The 17,964-nt window shown below is 38.7% G+C and overlaps 1 protein-coding gene across 9 annotated transcripts in view; it reads left to right on the top strand.

Moving 5' to 3' along the window:
* Nucleotides 1-17,964, top strand: part of LOC117802825 (basic proline-rich protein-like) — an 88,409-nt gene that overhangs the window by 2,430 nt on the left and 68,015 nt on the right. Inside the window, exons 2-3 of one of the 9 annotated variants that reach the window (XR_004626351.1) lie at nucleotides 14,548-14,639; nucleotides 17,252-17,950. The exons of 4 other annotated variants lie outside the window; for them this stretch is intronic. Coding sequence is in view for 3 of the 5 variants with exons in the window: in XM_034663660.1 (XP_034519551.1) it covers nucleotides 7,032-7,093 (62 nt within the window). In the remaining 2 variants the exon portion in view is untranslated. Of the gene's footprint in view, nucleotides 1-7,031; nucleotides 8,463-14,496; nucleotides 16,981-17,251; nucleotides 17,951-17,964 lie in introns of those variants that run through there. 4 more of the 9 variants (XR_004626362.1, XM_034663686.1, XM_034663693.1 and 1 more) reach the window with 4 other exon arrangements.

Below are 17,964 nucleotides of genomic sequence, written 5' to 3'. Positions count from 1 at the left end.
GTGGTTAATTCTGTAAAAGCAGTGGCGCTTTCTACAGGTCTTGTGATATATGTTTTAAGAAGATTTTATAAAATCCAGGCATGTCCTGTATTTACCTGGGCATACCTGATGTATACTACCAGCTCCATTCTAATAACAGAAACACAGCAGGAGTACATAATGCTGTGTGTTATCTCTGCCTATGGTCCTCTGGTCTCTGGCTCATGTAAATATCTATGGATGTGAGCTCATCCGTTTTTAGCTCATAAGCCGTGCTGGGCAAGAGCTACGTCAAGTTTACTCTATGTAACAGTGACCACCTCAGCTTCCGTAAGAGAGCTCTCAAGGGCATCATCTATTGCACGGACAAATGGAGAGTTCTAACCAGACAGCCTGTATCCCCAGTTCTCAAACAAGGACAATTCTTAGTAAGTTATCTAAGTCACTGAGTTGTGTCAGTGATTCTCATTTGCATCAGCTACTTAGTGTCTGCTTTTGCCCCTAACGGTGGATCTGAATTTCATCCAAGTCAGCATACTAAAAGTCCCATGACCAGAAGCTGCAAGGCAGAAGTGAGCCTTGTAAGTGATGTGGCATCATTTTTGTCACATTCTTTCGGTCAAAAGCAAGCACAGGACTATCCAAGATTCAAGTGGGGGGGATCAGACAAGGGTAGGAGCACCAGGAGATGAGGCCCACTGTGGGAGAGGAGGGAAATATTTGGAAAGGAGCTACCACACTGCTCTAGGCCAAATGCAAATTCAGGTGTGTAGTAATGATCGTATTAGTCCTTTGCTCAAAATCTGGTGGGTGTGGGTCATCTAATGAACCTTAAGCCTAGCCATAACTACCCATCCCCAGTTGTGACTCACACATTTGCATTGACTGTAAATATGGCCCACCATTCCTTTTTGTTTACAGATTGCTTGGTTCACCCTCTGCCGCTGCTTCCTTATCAAACTGCTGCTTTCCTTTGTCTGCAAAAGGGAAAGAATAGAAGAGTGAAATATGCATTTAAAAATCATTTGTGATAATTTGAAGGTTCTCTGAAAATAATATAGGAGTTAAAATGGCTGTACAACTAAACCATGTTTAGATAGTAGCAGTGGAAGTTCAGGCTGAATGAATATTCAGACCTAAACCATGATTCTTTTCCTGGTTCCAGCCCTGACAGGTGGCTGTGCCCTTTGCAAAGGGTAGAGTGATTGCTGCAAGCTAATGCCTTTATCACAGCCATTCTTCACCCCACCTTGCCTGACAGTTTACCTCACTAAGTAAAGGAAGTGTGTTGATAACAAAAGTAGGCAGGCTCCATTGCCAATAGGTTAATCTAGGGGAGGAAGAAAGACCTCTGTATTTGGAAGGGTGCTTTAGGACACTAATATTATATCTTATGATTCTTTTTATTTTAGTTACAGTTCAGTACTTGCTTTTTTTTAAAGATTTTTTATTTTTAACTCATCTCTACACCCAATGTGGGGCTCAGACTCACAACCCCGAGATCAAGAGTCTCGTGCTCTGCTGACTGAGCCAGCCAGGTACCCCCAATACTTGTTTTAAAAATGTTTTGAAGGTCCCATGAATAAAATGTATGTGTGCTTGTGACTGCCAGAATCTCTCTAGAATTCAAAACAGAGCCATGGACAGCCAGATGGATGGATGGATAAGAAATCCATCGATATTAAAGTGAGAAGAAAAGGTCCAAAACCTTTTAGAGATTATTTCCTTTGAGGCAGTCTCTTTGTTCATTGTGTAGCATTTAGCACCTAGTGATTCAGTTATCCATTGCAGTAGAGCAAACTCTCCCATGTATTAAAAATATATGTTTAATATTTCTCAAAATTCTGAGAGTTGGTTGGTTGGTTCCTTTGTGCTTTTGTTTGGGTTTACCCAGTTATGTTCAGCTGTCGCAGGGATCAGTAAAATTTTCTATAAAGGGACAGATAACGCATATTTTAGGCCTTGTCTCTGTTGCATATTATTCTGCTACTTATTTATTTCATTTTTTAAACAAATCTTTGAGAAGCAAAAGCTATTCTTAGCTCAAGGGCCCAACATAAAAACAGGCTGAGGGCCAGTTTTTGCCCTTAAGCTGTAGTTTCCCAAACCCTGAACTGGAGAGTCCGCTGAGCTGAAAGTCCAAGGTTTTCTCACATGTCTGGCAGTTGGTGATGCTATCCACTGAGGGCCACGGTTCTTCTCCTGGAGAATCTTCCAGGAGGATTCTCTCATAGGCAGGAGGATGTGGCCCCTCATCCCTCACAGGCTACATTGTCCATGTGTGGGCAACATCTATGCAGGGGGAGGCTGTCAGACTTGTTAAAGCATAGTCTGGGGAGTCAACAAGGTCACATATGCCACATTCTGTGGATCAGGGGAAACCCAGAAGCCACCTTGAATACAAGGGCTGGGAAAATAGTCTCTCACTCTTTATGGGAGTTGCTGCAGATACTGTGGCCACAGCTAGCCAAACTAAATGGCAGATTTCTACTGTGTGCAAGGGAGATCAAGGGCTGATGATGACCTTGACATTAGACTGGCTCTCAGAGCCTTATTCAGATCATTTCAAATTGAGTCATAAAACTTGGAATTTATGATCTCTGATGGCAGCTTATTGTCTTACTCTCTCCTTTGTCCATACTGCATTTCTCTGGTTCCTGCATTTCCTGTAAGCTAGCAGGAAGGTTGAGAGATTTGATTAGATGGAAAGAATCCATCACACTGTATGATGCCTTTATACCTACCATCCTGTTTCTGATTCTGTGAGCACTGACTCACTTTCCTCAGTACTTGTTTAGAAGTGCCCCTGTCCCTCTGTTGCTGTTCCAGTTTCTTGAGGTGAGAATATAGAAACTGCATTTTAGATTTTTCTATTCTTTTGAGTGAGGCTTGGATGGCTATGTATTTCCCCCTTAGGACTGCCTTTGCAGTATCCCATAGGTTTTGGACCGTTGTGTATTCATTCTCGTTGGTCTCCATAAATTGTTTAATTTGTTTTTTGATTTCCTGGTTTATCGAGTCATTCTTGAGCAGGATGGTTCTTAGCCTCCAAGTGTTTGAGTTTCTTCCAGGTTTTTCCTTGTGGTTGAGTTCCAATTTCAGAGCGTTGTGGTCTGAGAATATGCAGGGGATAATTTCAATCTTTTGGTATTGGCTGAGACCTGTTTTGTGTCCCAGAGCATGATCTATTCTTGAGAATGTTCCATGGGCATTTGAATAGAATGAGTATTCTTTGGTTCTGGGGTGTAGTGTTCTATATATATCTATGAGGTCCAACTCGTCGAGTATGGCATTCAAAGCCTTTGATTCTTTGCTTAGTTTTTGCCAGGGTGTTCTGTCTATTTCTGATAGTGGGGTGTTGAGGTCCCCTACTATTACTGTGTTCTTATCTATATGTCTCTTTATTTTGGTTAAGAGTTGGCTTGTGTATCTTGCTGCTCCCCTGTTGGGGGCATATATATTAATAATTGTCATATCCACTTGTTGAATACTTCCTTTAAGAATAATATAGTGCCCTTCTGTATCTCTCTCTATGGCCTCTAGTTTAAAATCCAGTCTATCTGATATGAGAATTGCTACTCCAGCTTTCTTTTGAGGTCCATTTGCGTGGAAGATGGTACTCCATCCCCTTACTCTAAGTCTGAATGCATCTTTGGGTTCAAAATGAGTCTCTTGTAGACAGCAAATGGATGGGTCATGTCTTTTTATCCAATCTGCAACCCTGTGGCGTTTTATGGGAGAGTTTAAGCCATTTAGATTGATAGAGATTATTGACAGATATGATTTTAATGATGCCATTTCTCTTTAAAGTCTTTGTATCGGTTGTGACTTGCTGCTCTGTATCACTCTTGGGGCCTTTTTACCTTTATAGAGCCCCCCTTAATATCTCCTGTAGGGCTGGTTTCGTGGTTACGAAATTGGTTAATGATTGGCGATTTTGGAACGTCTTTATTTCTCCATCAATTCTGAATGACAGCTTTGCTGGATAAAGGATCCTTGGCTGCATGTTTTTCTCTGAAAGAGCTTTAAAAATGCCCCCCCAAGCCTTTCTCTCATTCCAGGTCTCTGTAGACAGGTCTGACGTAATCCTGATACCTTTGCCTTGGTACGTGAGAAATTTCTTTGCCCTGGCCGCTTTCAATACTGTATCCTTGGATCTAATATTTGCGAATTGCACTATGACATGCCGTGGCGTAGGTTTGTCCTGGTTGAGCTTGGATGGGGTCCTCTCTGCCTCTTGGACACGAATGCTTGTTTCCCTTGCTAGATTAGGGAAGTTTTCAGCTACAATTTGTTCAAATATCTCTTCTAGACCTCTGTTTTTCTCCACCCCTTCAGGGATGCCGATGATTCTGACATTGGATCGTTTCATAGAGTCAGTAATCTCCCGTAATCTACATTCGTGGGCGTGGATTTTTTTAAGACCAGCTTCTATTTTCGTTTTTTCTTCTACTAACCCATCCTCCAATTCGCTAACGCGTTCCTCTGCCTCGGTGACCCTGGCCGTCAGAGCCTCTAGTTTTGACTGNAAAAAAACTAAGAGACAGCCCACGGAATGGGAGAATATATTTGCAAAGGACACCACAGATAAAGGACTGGTATCCAAGATCTACAAAGAACTTCTCAAACTCAATACACGAGAAACAAATAAACAAATCATAAAATGGGCAGAAGATATGAACAGACACTTTTCCAATGAAGACATACAAATGGCTAACAGACACATGAAAAAATGTTCAAAATCATTAGCCATCAGGGAAATTCAAATCAAAACCACACTGAGATACCACCTTACGCCAGTTAGAATGGCAAAGATAGACAAGGCAAGAAACAACAATTGTTGGAGAGGATGTGGAGAAAGGGGATCCCTCCTACATTGTTGGTGGGAATGCAAGTTGGTACAGCCACTCTGGAAAACAGTGTGGAGGTCCCTTAAAAAGTTAAAAATTGAACTACCCTATGACCCAGCCATTGCACTACTGGGTGTTTACCCCAAAGATACAGACGTAGTAAAGAGAAGGGCCATATGCACCCCAATGTTCATAGCTGCATTGTCCACAATAGCCAAATCATGGAAGGAGCCGAGATGCCCTTCAACAGATGACTGGATTAAGAAGCTGTGGTCCATATATACAATGGAATATTACTCAGCTATCAGAAAGAACGAATTCTCAACATTTGCTGCAACATGGACGGCACTGGAGGAGATAATGCTAAGTGAAATAAGTCAAGCAGAGAAAGACAATTATCATATGATTTCTCTCATCTATGGAACATAAGAACTAGGATGATCGGTAGGGGAAGAAAGGGATAAAGAAAAGGGGGGTAATCAGAAGGGGGAATGAAACATGAGAGACTATGGACTATGAGAAACAAACTGAAGACTTCAGAGGGGAGGGGGTGGGGGAAGGGGATAGACTGGTGATGGGTAGTAAGGAGGGCACGTATTGCATGGTGCACTGGGTGTTATACGCAACTAATGAAGCATCAAACTTTACATCAGAATCAGGGGATGTATTGTATGGTGATTAACATAATATAATAAAATAAAATTAATAAAAAAAAAAAAGAAGTGCCCCTGCCTTGGGATTATCCACTCCCTGAGAGAAGTGATGATGCCCTCCCACCCTGCCTGGCTCTGATATATCTTCAGTAGATATGTGTTGAATTTAACGGAATAGTTTTACGAAGCTTGAAGTCAGATTATTTGCTTACTTCACAAAAGCAAAACAAATTTAAGAATCCCAGCACTACCTATAAATTCTAGAAGAACAGCATGCATCAAAGAATTGTATTTCAAACCCTGATATTGTCCAACCAATCAGATGGTTAAACTTCTTAGATGTTTTCCAAAGATATAATCAAGAGTCAGGAAGCCGTCTGCTTAATGGTAAGTTTGAACTAGCGATCACCTTTAAAGACTTATTACATTTTAACTTTAGATTTGTCTGCAGATGAAAATCGAAACGTAACAACAGCTTGTAATATTTGCTGTCTATGTTCCAAGGCAGAAGTGATTCTGGAGAGGGTTTCTAATCTACAGTAAATGCTGCTGCTAATTGCTCAGTTGAATTTTTTAATACATGTTTTCTCCCAAATCTCATTGTAGCTCTGTCTTCTTCTTCTTGATGGAAAGCTTTGACAGTTTATTATGTTTAGAAGCAGCTGGGGTGTATTTCTAATTGGTGATTTGTTATCTTATATTTCTTACTTGACTGTCCACATTTTTCATTCTCTTCAGCATTTTCCTCCAGCGTCTCCTGTCTTACTCAGCTAGATGGATGGTGCTGCTTTTGTGCAAAGGCAGGCAGTATTTCAGTCTCCCCTCTGCGTCCTTCCATCAGACTGTGGATACATGCAGGGCTGATACTAGATGACACGTCTATGACTTGAACATTAACAAAGTGTATTCACATATACCATATCAGCTAATTGTTAATGCATCAGTCCTGTGGGATGGATGCTATCACTGTCTTTATTTGGCAGGTGAGAAAACCAGTGAACAGATGTCCCAGAATACCTCAAATTTAATATGTCCAAGACAACCTCATAAAATATTTTTATTCTCTGGATACCTGATTTGGTTAAAAGCAACCCCATTTATCAGTTACCCAAGTTTGACCTTCAGTTCTTCCATTTTCTCCCTTAACTCCACAGGTCCAGTCAGTGACCAAGATCCTGTGGATTCTCTCTCTCTGAGATCCCTGCCCTTCAGATCCATCACCTGCTCCCTAGAAAGCTTTATCTCACACCTAGGTTTATGTCCGAGCTCTCTATCCACTCCCCTGACTCTGGCTTGTCTGACTGGTCTTTGACATTACCATGAGAGCAGTCTTCCTCAAACCCAAATCTTTTCATGCAGTCTCATTTTAAATTGGTCAGTGGTTCCCTGCAGGGCATAATCCAAAAGGCTGTAAAGCTCTTCACAATCTGCTTTAGCCTACAAATTCCTCCTGTTCTTGTTTCTACTGTGGGTATGTTTTCATGCGCTTGTCTTTGCACCCATTGTACTCTCAGGATGTAGTCTCACTCTCTGATTCTCTCCACCCTAGACACTCACCTACGTAACTCACCCAAGGCCTGTGTCTTCCGTGGTAGTGCTTCTCAAACTTGAAGATGCATGAGAATCACTGGAGGTTGGGGGTATCTTGTTACAAGCAGATTCTGATTCAGTGGGTCCCTGGATGGAGCGTGAGATTCTGCACTTTAACAGACTGATTGGTGATAGGATGCTGCTGGTCGGTGGGCCACACCTCGAGGAGAAGAGTCTAGAGCTGCAATATCCAATAGAACTTTCTGTAAAGACTAACATGCTGTCTGTTTTCTAATACTGTAGGCACTAATCACTTGTACCTATTGAGCGCTTGAAATATAGCTAATGAGACTGAAGAATTGAATTTTTAATTTTACTTAAAATAGCCACATGTAGCTAAGCGACCACCATGTTGAACAGCGCAGATCTATATGAGTCCCTTTTCATCCTTCAAAACTCATTTCAAACATGGATCAACCTCAGGACCTCATTTCAAACATGGCTATGTAATTTATGGAGCCCAGTGCAAAATGAAAATGCAGGGACCCTTGTTAAAAAATTAGGAATTTCAGGAATAGCAACAACAGAGCATTAAACAAAGCACACTTCTAAGTACATGAGTCCCACGCCCATGAAGACTGCCCTGCATAGACCAGGAGAAAAACTAACAAAAGATACGAACAGGTAATTTACTAAAGAGGAAATCTGCGTGGTCAATAAATGTTTGAAAAGATGCACATTTTCATAGGAATCAAGGAAATGCAAAGTAAAGCCACAATGAGATATACTTCCATACCTGCCAGAAATTTTAAAGTCCAGTAATACCAAGTTGTCAGTATATAATCACTGCTGCTGAAGGTATTGTACGTCACTTCTCTAGCAAGATTGAAGATGTACATATCCTGTAAACCAGCAGCTCCACTCATAGGTGTCTTCGCTGGAGAAACCCTTGCACATGTGTACAAGAAGACATCTGCAAGAATGTTTATGGCAGCTGTCTTTTAATGAGAGGAATTTGAAACAAACTAAAAATACACAAATGGGAGACTGATAAATAAATACAGTGTTTTCTTAGGAAGACTTTTATGTAACAGTTAAAATGGACGGATTAGAGCTATATTTCTTATCTTGGATAAATTTCAAAAATATAATATTGATCTAAGAAAGCATGTTCCAGAAAGGTGGTACTTACGAATATGTTTTACAGATGTGAAAGCCATAGCTATATATTGTTTGTAAATATACATGTATGGTAAACATATATAACAAAAGCACAAAAGCGATAAATGCCAAAATCAGTTCAGTGATTACTTCTGAGGATGGGATAAAGGGACAGAGACTAGGGTGCCTAGGGCACTTCACTGGATCCACAGTGATTTATTTCTTTAAAAATAAAGATTTGGGGATCAAGGTAATATTGGTCTCATAGAATAAGTTTGGTAGCTTTCCTTCCGTTTCTATTTTTTGAAATAGCTTTAGGAGAATAGGTATTATTTCTTCTTTGAATGTTTGGTAGAATTCCCCAGGAAAACCGTCCGGGCCTGGAGTTTTATTTTTTGGAAGGTTGTTTATCACTGACTCAATCTCTTCATAATTAATTGGCCTGTTTAAAAAATCAATTTCTTCCTGTTTCAGTCTTGGTAGTTTATGGGTTTCCAGGAAGGCCTCCATCTCTTCCAGATTGCTTAATTTATTGGCATAAAGCTGTTGATAAAAATTTCTAATAATCCTTCCAATTTCATTGGTGTTGGTTGTGACCTCTCCTTTTTCATTCATAATTTTATTAATTTGGGTCCTTTCTCTATTCTTTTGGATAAGTCTTGCCAGAGGTTTGTCAGTTTTATTAATTCTCTCAAAGAACCAGCTTCTAGTCCTGTTGATCTGCTCTACTGTTCTTCTGGTTTCTAATTCGTTGATTTCTGCTCTAATCTTGGTCAACTGCCTCCTCGTGNCTCCTCGTGAGTGGATTAGGCCTGTCCCTCTGTTGCTGTTCCAGCTTCTTGAGGTGAGAATATAAAAACTGCATTTTAGATTTTTCTATTCTTTTGAGCTATGTATTCAAGCTATGTATTTCCCCCTTAGGACTGCCTTTTTACGCCAGTTAGAATGGCAAAAATTAACAAGACAGGAAACAGCAATTGCTGGAGAGGATGTGGAGAAAGAGGATCCCTCTACATTGNTCCTACATTGTTGGTGGGAATGCAAGTTGGTACAGCCACTCTGGAAAACAGTGTGGAGGTCCCTTAAAAAGTTAAAAATTGAACTACCCTATGACCCAGCCATTGCACTACTGGGTGTTTACCCCAAAGATACAGACGTAGTAAAGAGAAGGGCCATATGCACCCCAATGTTCATAGCTGCATTGTCCACAATAGCCAAATCATGGAAGGAGCCGAGATGCCCTTCAACAGATGACTGGATTAAGAAGCTGTGGTCCATATATACAATGGAATATTACTCAGCTATCAGAAAGAACGAGTTCTCAACATTTGCTGCAACATGGACGGCACTGGAGGAGATAATGCTAAGTGAAATAAGTCAAGCAGAGAAAGACAATTATCATATGATTTCTCTCACCTATGGAACATAAGAACTAGGAAGATCGGTAGGGGAAGAAAGGGATAAAGAAAGGAGGGGTAATCAGAAGGGGGAATGAAGCATGAGAAACTATGGACTCTGAGAAACAAACTGAGGGCTTCAGAGGGGAGGGGGGTGGGGGAATGGGATAGACTGGTGATGGGTAGTAAGGAGGGCACGTGTTGCATGGTACACTGGGTGTTGTACGCAACTGATGAAACATCAAACTTTACATCAGAAACCAGGGAGGTATTGTATGGTAACTAACATAATATAATAAAAAAACATTAAAAAAAAAAGATTTGACTGAGACAGACACACACACACACAGGAAATAATGCAAATTCTAGGAAAAAAGTAATGGATGAATTGCTTTTTATGAGAAGGAAAATCTGCCCAATGTGACTCAAAGTTAAGCAGTAAAAGATTCACCAGTACACCTATAAACAATTTTAAAAACATTTTTTCATGAGAAAAACCTTAAGAAAAGTTTTTTTAAAATGACAACTTGGAGAAAATATTTGTATTGTATATGATTAAAGGGCTACTATTTTTTCTCAGTATTTCATTATGAACATTTTCAAACATATAGCATATTTGAAAAAATTATTTAGGGAACACCCATATACTCATACTATTAGCAGTGCATTTCAAACTAAACAGCAAACATCAGTATACTGCTTTTTAAGTACTTCTACATGTTTAATATTAATCAGAGTTCAATATTTGTTTACATGTGTCTCCAGATATAAAATTTAAATGCAATGAATTCCCAAAATTTAAGTGTACTTTTACTGATTTTTGACATGCATACACCTGTGTAACTCAAACCCTTATCCAGAGAGCTAATATTAGTAATATATAAAGAGCTCCTAAAAACTGAGGAGACAAATACCAACAACACAATAAAATGAGTGAAAGATATGAACAGACAGTTCCCCCAAAAATACAAGTAGCCTCTAAATGTATGAGAAGATGCTCAACCTTTCTTTAATAAGGGAAATATTTAACAACGAACAATCAGAAAAGGAAATTAAGAAAGCAACTCCATTTACAACAGCATCAAAAAGAATAAAATACTTGAGAATTAACCAAGGAGATGAAAGACTCGTACACTGGAAACTATAAAACATTGCTCAAAGAAATGAAAGAAGACATAAATAAATGGAAAGATATTCTGGGGGCACCTGGGTGGCTCAGTTAAGCACCCCATCTTGGTTTCAGTTCTGGTCATGATCTCAGGGTCTTGAAATCAAGCCCCATGTCCTGCTCCACACTCAGCACCAGGTCTGCTTGTCCTTCTCCCTCTGCCTACCCCTTCCCTGCTCTTTCTCTCTCATAAATAAATAAAATCTTTAAAAAAGAAAAAAAAAAGGAAAATTCTGTATTCATGGACTGAAAGACTTAATATTGGTAAAATGTCAGTATTATCTGAAGTGATCTACAGATTCAATGCAACCTCTATCAGAATTCAAATAGCATTTTTTGCAGAAATAGGAAAATTCATCTTAAAATTCATCAGAATCTCAGGGGACCCCAAATAGCCAAAATAATCTTGAAAAAGAGCGAAGAGCGAAGTTGTAGGTCTCACATTTCCTGATTTGAAAACTTATTACAAAGCTGTAGTAATCAAAACAGTGTGGTATTGGCAGTAAGATAAAAGGAATATAATAGAGAGCCAAGAAATAACCTGTCATATATATATTCAAATGACTTCAACAAGGGTGCCAATATTATTTATGGGGAAAGTACAGTCTTTTCAACAAATGGTGCTGGGAAAACTGGATATCCACGTCCAAGAGAATGAAGTTGGACCCTGACCTAACATCATATTTAAAAGTTAACTTAAAATGGATCAAATATTTACACGTAGAAACTAAAACCATAAAACTCATAGAAGAAAATGTAGAGGAAAATCTTCATGACATTGGAGTCTTCTCATTTGCTTGTAGAAAGGAAAAATGTATAACCATCATGGGTGGGGGGGACTTCGGCAACGTTACCTTTGACTCAACAATCTCACTTCTAGGAATGTCTCCCAAAGATATACCTGCAAAAATATGATATTACAGGCACAAACCTATAAAACTGTAAACCACCCAAATGTCCAGTGACAGGGAACTGGTTTAATAAACTACAGTGCATCTAAGCAGTGGAGAACTATGCAGCTGTAGAAAGGAATGAGAACTATTTTCATATATTGGTATGGAACAATCTCTAGGCTATATTGTTAAGTGAAGTAAAGCAAAATGCAAGAGAGTGTTTGTGGTACACTACCTTTTGTATGAGAAATGGTGAGAAAATATTATTACGGTGGGAAAACATTTGTTCATATTTTTCACAAAGTAACAATGAAACAATACATCAAAAACTAATAAAGATGGTTTCCTATATTGGAAGAGAGAGTGCAGGATAAAAGGGCAAAGATAGAAGAAAAAGTTCTGTGGGTGCAATTTGTTATATAGTTTTGACTTCTGAACCATATAAATGGTTTATATAATTAGAAAATGGGAAAAACAAATCCCTGAAATTGAAAACAATGGAAACAAAAGAACATAACCACATATCAATTTGGTACCATAACTATGTAGATAAAATGATTAATTACTTCATTTTAAAATACAGTAGATCCCTAGTAGGATGTATTCTAAGGAAAAAAGAACTGTGAAGAAATTTTATACTGCATTTGGTTGTCTTATTTGTAGTAAAACCAGTGATGACATAGGAGGAAAAGGCAGATAAATAATTGTGTTAATACCATTAGAATTTGAGATTGCCACTGTAAAAGAGATACAAGTATAAAATTTTAAAAGTTAGGTAAAAACAGCAATGACTGCAATGAATTGAAACATCAAATACATATAAATCTGTTGATGATGATGCCTTAAAGAACACATTGGTTACCATTGGAGGTTGCCAGATTACTAAGTGATGTAATTTAAACATTGATGAATAAGGGAGGGTAATCAAGTATCCTGCCTTTCCTGTATAAATGAAATAATTAATGAGGAAAATTCTTTGTAGATGAGGAAAGTTTTTTGTTTTTGTTTTAATATTTTACTTTTAAGTAATCTCTACACGCAGTGTGGGGCCTGAACTCACACCCCAAGATCAAGAGTCACACATTCCACTGACTGAGCCTGCCAGGTGCCCTGAGGAAAAGTTTTTTGTAGATGAGTGCCAGGTAATGAATAAAGAAGCAATGAGAGGATAGACCATCACCATTTTGCATCCTCTTATGATGTAAGGGCTATCTGGGAAACATCACCTAAGGTTACTAAAAATATTAGGTAAAATGTTGATAGGGAACTTTACAATAGAGAAAGCTGGCTACACCACCAGAGCCCAATGATCAATTTTAGCAACAAAAAGCTAGGACAATAATGTGTATTTTGTGGTGTGATGTAATTGAAAGTACACAAGAATCAGTTAAGTTTTCTTGCATAAAAAAATCTAATTAGACTTCTATTTTACAGGAAATATGGGGGATAGAGGGATAGAGCAGTGATAGAGGAAACATCAGTAGCTTAAAATAATTTTATTAGTAAAAGTAGAGGAAAATGGAAATAAATGAACTAAACTTTTGATTCCAAACCTAGAAAGTGAACAGTAAAAGAAACAAAAGGAAGAAGAAAATAAAGATTAAAAAGCAGAAATTAATTATTGAAAAAGAAAAAATAACAGAACTAGCAAATAAATCTTTGGGAAAACAAAACGAAATAGTTTTTAGGCAAAAAATAAATAGACACACTACCAGCTAACCTAATCAAGAGAAGAAATGGAGAAAATACGCAAAACAAGAAATGACAAGGAAGATCTAAGCTTTGCAACAGCAGAAATTTTTTAAAGTTTGAGACTACTTTGTACAACTTTGTGCAAATGCACTTGCAAATCTAGTTGAAATGAATGATTTCCTAGGAAACTTAAAATTTCCAAAATTGTCCCTAGTGGAGATAAAAGTTTAAACAAATCAATTTTCATAGCAGGAGTAGAGAACAGCCTATGCAGCAGAGATCCCTGTAAACCAACATGGAGTGGTTTCAAGGAATATTGTTAAATGAAAAAAAAAAGCAAGTTGTGGAAGAGTATATATAATACAAACATTTTTGTAGGAATGGGGGAAATGAGACGACATATATATTTGCATATTATTATTATTATTTTTAGAGACAGCATGCACCAGTGGCAGTGGGGGTGGGAAGGGAGGAAGAGGGAGAGGAAGAGGGAGAATCCCAAGCAGTGGAGCCCAACATGGGGCTCAGTCTTATGACCCTGAGATCATGACTTGAGCCAAAATCAACATCGGACACATAACCAACTGAGCCACCCAGGTGCCCCTATATGTGCATATTATTTTAAAAGGAAATATAAGGATAAACCAGAAAATGTTGAAATAGTACGATATCTCTGAGCTTACTTCTTTATGTAGTTTTGACTTTCGAACCATGTAAATGTTTTGCATATTAAATCAATAAAAAAATTTTTTTTAAAACCCTAATATTGAACACAGCAACAAATTAACCTCACTAATGAAACTATCACATTGATACCATAACCACTCAGAAACAAGAATTAATTCAATTTAGTTTTGGAGCACAGGACTCCCTTAACAGAATTTATTTTAAGTACAAAAAGAATTGTGAATAAATAATGACATTTTCTTCATAGGTTTGTTTTTTATAATGCTGTCAGTAAAGAGATTCTGAAGTTTGTTTTGTATATGTTGAGAAAATTATTGGAAACCATGAGATCTTTCCTCATTGTGGGAGAAAGGAGATTCCAATTGGAATAGGAGGAGGTTAGGAAGAATCATGTTTTTTTGAAATTAGATTTGATTTGAATTGGAGGTGTCAGTATTAACTCATGCTTCTTTTTAAATGTTTATTTCCTATCTCTGTCTCCTGAAGAAGTCTAGAAGCAATAATGTTCCAGTAACACTGGGCATATCTCGTACACAGATGCTGATTTCTAAATACTATTCTCTACTGAAAGGAACCCAGGTTCTTTGGGGAAATGGCTGATTTTAAGTCCAGGATACAGGAAATACACAGTAAGTTGGAAACACCTTATGTGAAAAACTGAGGAAATACTTAAAATTAATGGGGACATGTCAAAAAGATATAGGAATTAGCTTAAAGTTTTTCCTGCTGCCAAATTTGCGATACATTGAACATCAAAAAGAACAGCAATGACAATGGATTATACCATTTTGAGTCAGAAAAGAACCCATTAGTCCGTAGTGACACTCAAAAGAAAGGTGGTGGTGGAGGTGAGCTTTCTTCTTTCAAAGGCTGCCAGCTAATAAATGTGGGAAAATTATAGAATTAGAAAAATCACCATTTGCAACCACTATTGCAATCATTCAGGCAAGATCATCAAAGGATGCTAAAATTATTGGGTGGAAGATTTTTGAGGATTATTGGGCAATGGGATATTCACACATTATCGTGTATCACCTTGCAGATTGCAATATACTACACACACACACACACACAATGTATTAGATTATACCCTGATCTTTATAAACTTTCAGTAGCCCAGAAATGGGGGAAGCTCTTTTATAAGATCTTCAACAGTAATCTTCAGTGGAAGAGGAGACTTCCCTTCGTCTTTGTGCCTATTGTTTGGGAACACTCCTCACTTCTAGAGACACAAAAGTGTTGTTCCTGTGGGAAACTGAGGCTACCAGAATGGAGATGTTTGAGAAGCTAAGCCAAATATTTCATTTTGTAATGTAATACTGGTGTGTCTTGCCAGAGAGTGGTATTTTAGCAAAGCCAAGACCATGCAGACTTGTGTCTTCCACAGGAGAAAGGATTATTTTCCATATTTGGGTTTAGAGTTTATCCTGTTTGGTTGTTACTGCCGGAGATGTGTATACATGTGTTCTTCTTGGAGAGCAACGCACAGAGAATTAGGAGCGGGAGAGACGGGCATACCTGATCTACCCTGGGACTTTGAAGAAGTGACTTGGACTTAGTCCAGTTTAGCACGGAGTAGATTGTGGATATGCCCACTAAGATTCTATAACCCATGTCCTGATGTTGGCTGCCATTATGTCATAACTACCCTGAGGGGTGGGAGGGGTGGAGCTTAGAGTAACCATAGCCCTGTTTGGGTGGTGAATCTTTTGAAGGGAAACAATTCTACTGACGATCACCACTTGACTAGTAATTGTCCATTATTGGGGTGCAAATTTAAGGATGGAGGAGGTACAGGAACTAGAGAAGAACTTTTTCTCTTTCGAGGCCTTGCTGGGATATGATGTAGACCTTGAGACATCAAGATAGATGGGGGCCAGACAGGGAGGCAGTCAAGGCAGGGCCCCACTGGGGATGGCATCCTTGACAGAAGCCATTTCTACAGGCAGTAAGAAGTGACTGCCTGCACTAAGCTTCCCTGCCAACGTTTCTCAGCTCAGGTGGGGAGATTAGGGAAGGGCTTGTCCCAGCCAGGGCTCAGTGTTAAAGGGCAAAATACTGCCTCCCCCCTTGGGCAAAGGACGGATAATGAGGATGTCCCAAGTTAGCAAAGATACACAAATATTTTCCAAAGGGCATAACTTTTATATAAATCAATTAACTAACAGTGTGTACCCATAATTCATTGGTTCTTTCTTTTCCTTATAATAAATTCACAATCTCCTATCAATAAGGGAAATCCCAATGATTTTGAAAAATTAATAATTTTTGTAAGTTTGCCAATGGCAGACCTTGGACTTCTCAGCCTCCATAACTGCATGAGCCAATTCCTTATGATAAATCTCTGTCTCTATCGTTATGTGTATATAGATAGGTATATAGATAGATGTGTATACAGATAGATTTGGACGATACACATTTATTGGTTCCATTTCTCTGGAGATCTCAGACTAAAACACTAGGTAATGAATTTACTCCTTCTTTCATAAAATGCTTGGTTGGGGAGAGCTTTAAATGTCATACATTTACATCTGCCTCATTCTTTTAACTGCTGTATGATATCTCTTGTTCTATGGTATATTTAGCCATTTCCTTTTTGATGGGTACCTGTGTTCTTCCTGTTTCTGTGTTCTATTCTCAGAATAATTGCAAGCAACATTTTGGCAAAGTAGGTTGCTTCCATTATGGATTGAGAATTGCTGACCCATTCCTGGCCATAGGGTAAAACACACATGAGAGGAAAATGGAAGTATCTTCCACAGTGAGGATTTGTTCCTCCTGTATCACAGACGTTAGGACAATAGCTCCCATTCTTATGGTTTGTGACCTTATTTTGCCAAGTAAGGACATTTTTTAAAAAGCAAAACAAAACAAAGAATTTCTGTTACCATTATCATTTTCAAAAGCAGGCTATTTTAGGGGCGCTGGGGTGGGCTCAGCCGGTTGAGCATCTGGCTCCTGATTTTGGCTCAGGTCATGAGATCTCAGGGTCATGAGATCGAACCCTGAGTCAGGCTCCATGCTCAGCACGAAGTCTGCTTGAGACTCTCTCTCCCTCTGCCCCTCTTCCCCCCCTAAAATAAATAAATAAATCTTTAAAAATGAACAAACAAACAAACAAAAACCCAGGCTGTTTTAACAGAAAAGCATAGTGACAACTTGTTTGATAGATGGTCAAACTGAATAAATTCAATTTTAGTCAAAATTCGCTGCAATCTCTTTATTCTCTCTTTGTGGTCAGCAGGTGAATACGTTCTCACTCACCTGTTTTGGTCTCCATATCCATCAGAAGCAACTGCCTTAATATTATTCTGACTTCTAAATTAACAAAGAATTTGGAAGATAAGTAAAGTGAGAGAGTTCCTGCCTCTGACAAAGGGTGGGATCACAACCTAAGAAAAGATGGTTAAGGATGTTTCCTTGGACTGTGACCAAGTTGGAGAGAATTCACACCTGGGCTCTTGAGGTCTCAACCAAAAGGAGGCCTGGCATGGAAAAATGAGCATGAGGTTGCCCGAAGAGATTGAAACCCATTGGGAAAACGCTGTGACCCAGTATGCTCTGCAATGGTACCACAATTACAGATACCAGAACAAATTATTTAGAGAATAACATCTGATTCTATTATGTCATCTTTACACTGCTTTCTTTAACACATTTCCCTTCTGTACCATGAAAAAATTGTGAGAATATAAAGTTCATGTGAAGTGAAAAATTGGTGATTGTCTTTTGAAATAAAATAGCCACTTTTAGTGGGCATAGCAGCCGTTCTATTTTCAAACACAAGGAGAAGAGTGAGGAATGCTGGCCCAGCAAAAAAGTGAGTGTGAACAATAAAAGGATGGAGAAGCACTTTCTGTGGTTAGAAAGGCCCTGGAGATGGGGCACCTGGCTGGCTCAGTTGGTAGACCGTGCAGTTCTTGATCTTGGGGTTGTAAGTTTGACCCCCACGTT

This window comes from Ailuropoda melanoleuca, chromosome 1, assembly GCF_002007445.2.
Source record: "Ailuropoda melanoleuca isolate Jingjing chromosome 1, ASM200744v2, whole genome shotgun sequence".
In the NCBI taxonomy this organism is placed as follows: Eukaryota; Metazoa; Chordata; class Mammalia; order Carnivora; family Ursidae; genus Ailuropoda; species Ailuropoda melanoleuca.
Note: the sequence above shows the minus strand (reverse complement) of the source record. Positions and strands in the feature narration are given on the sequence as shown.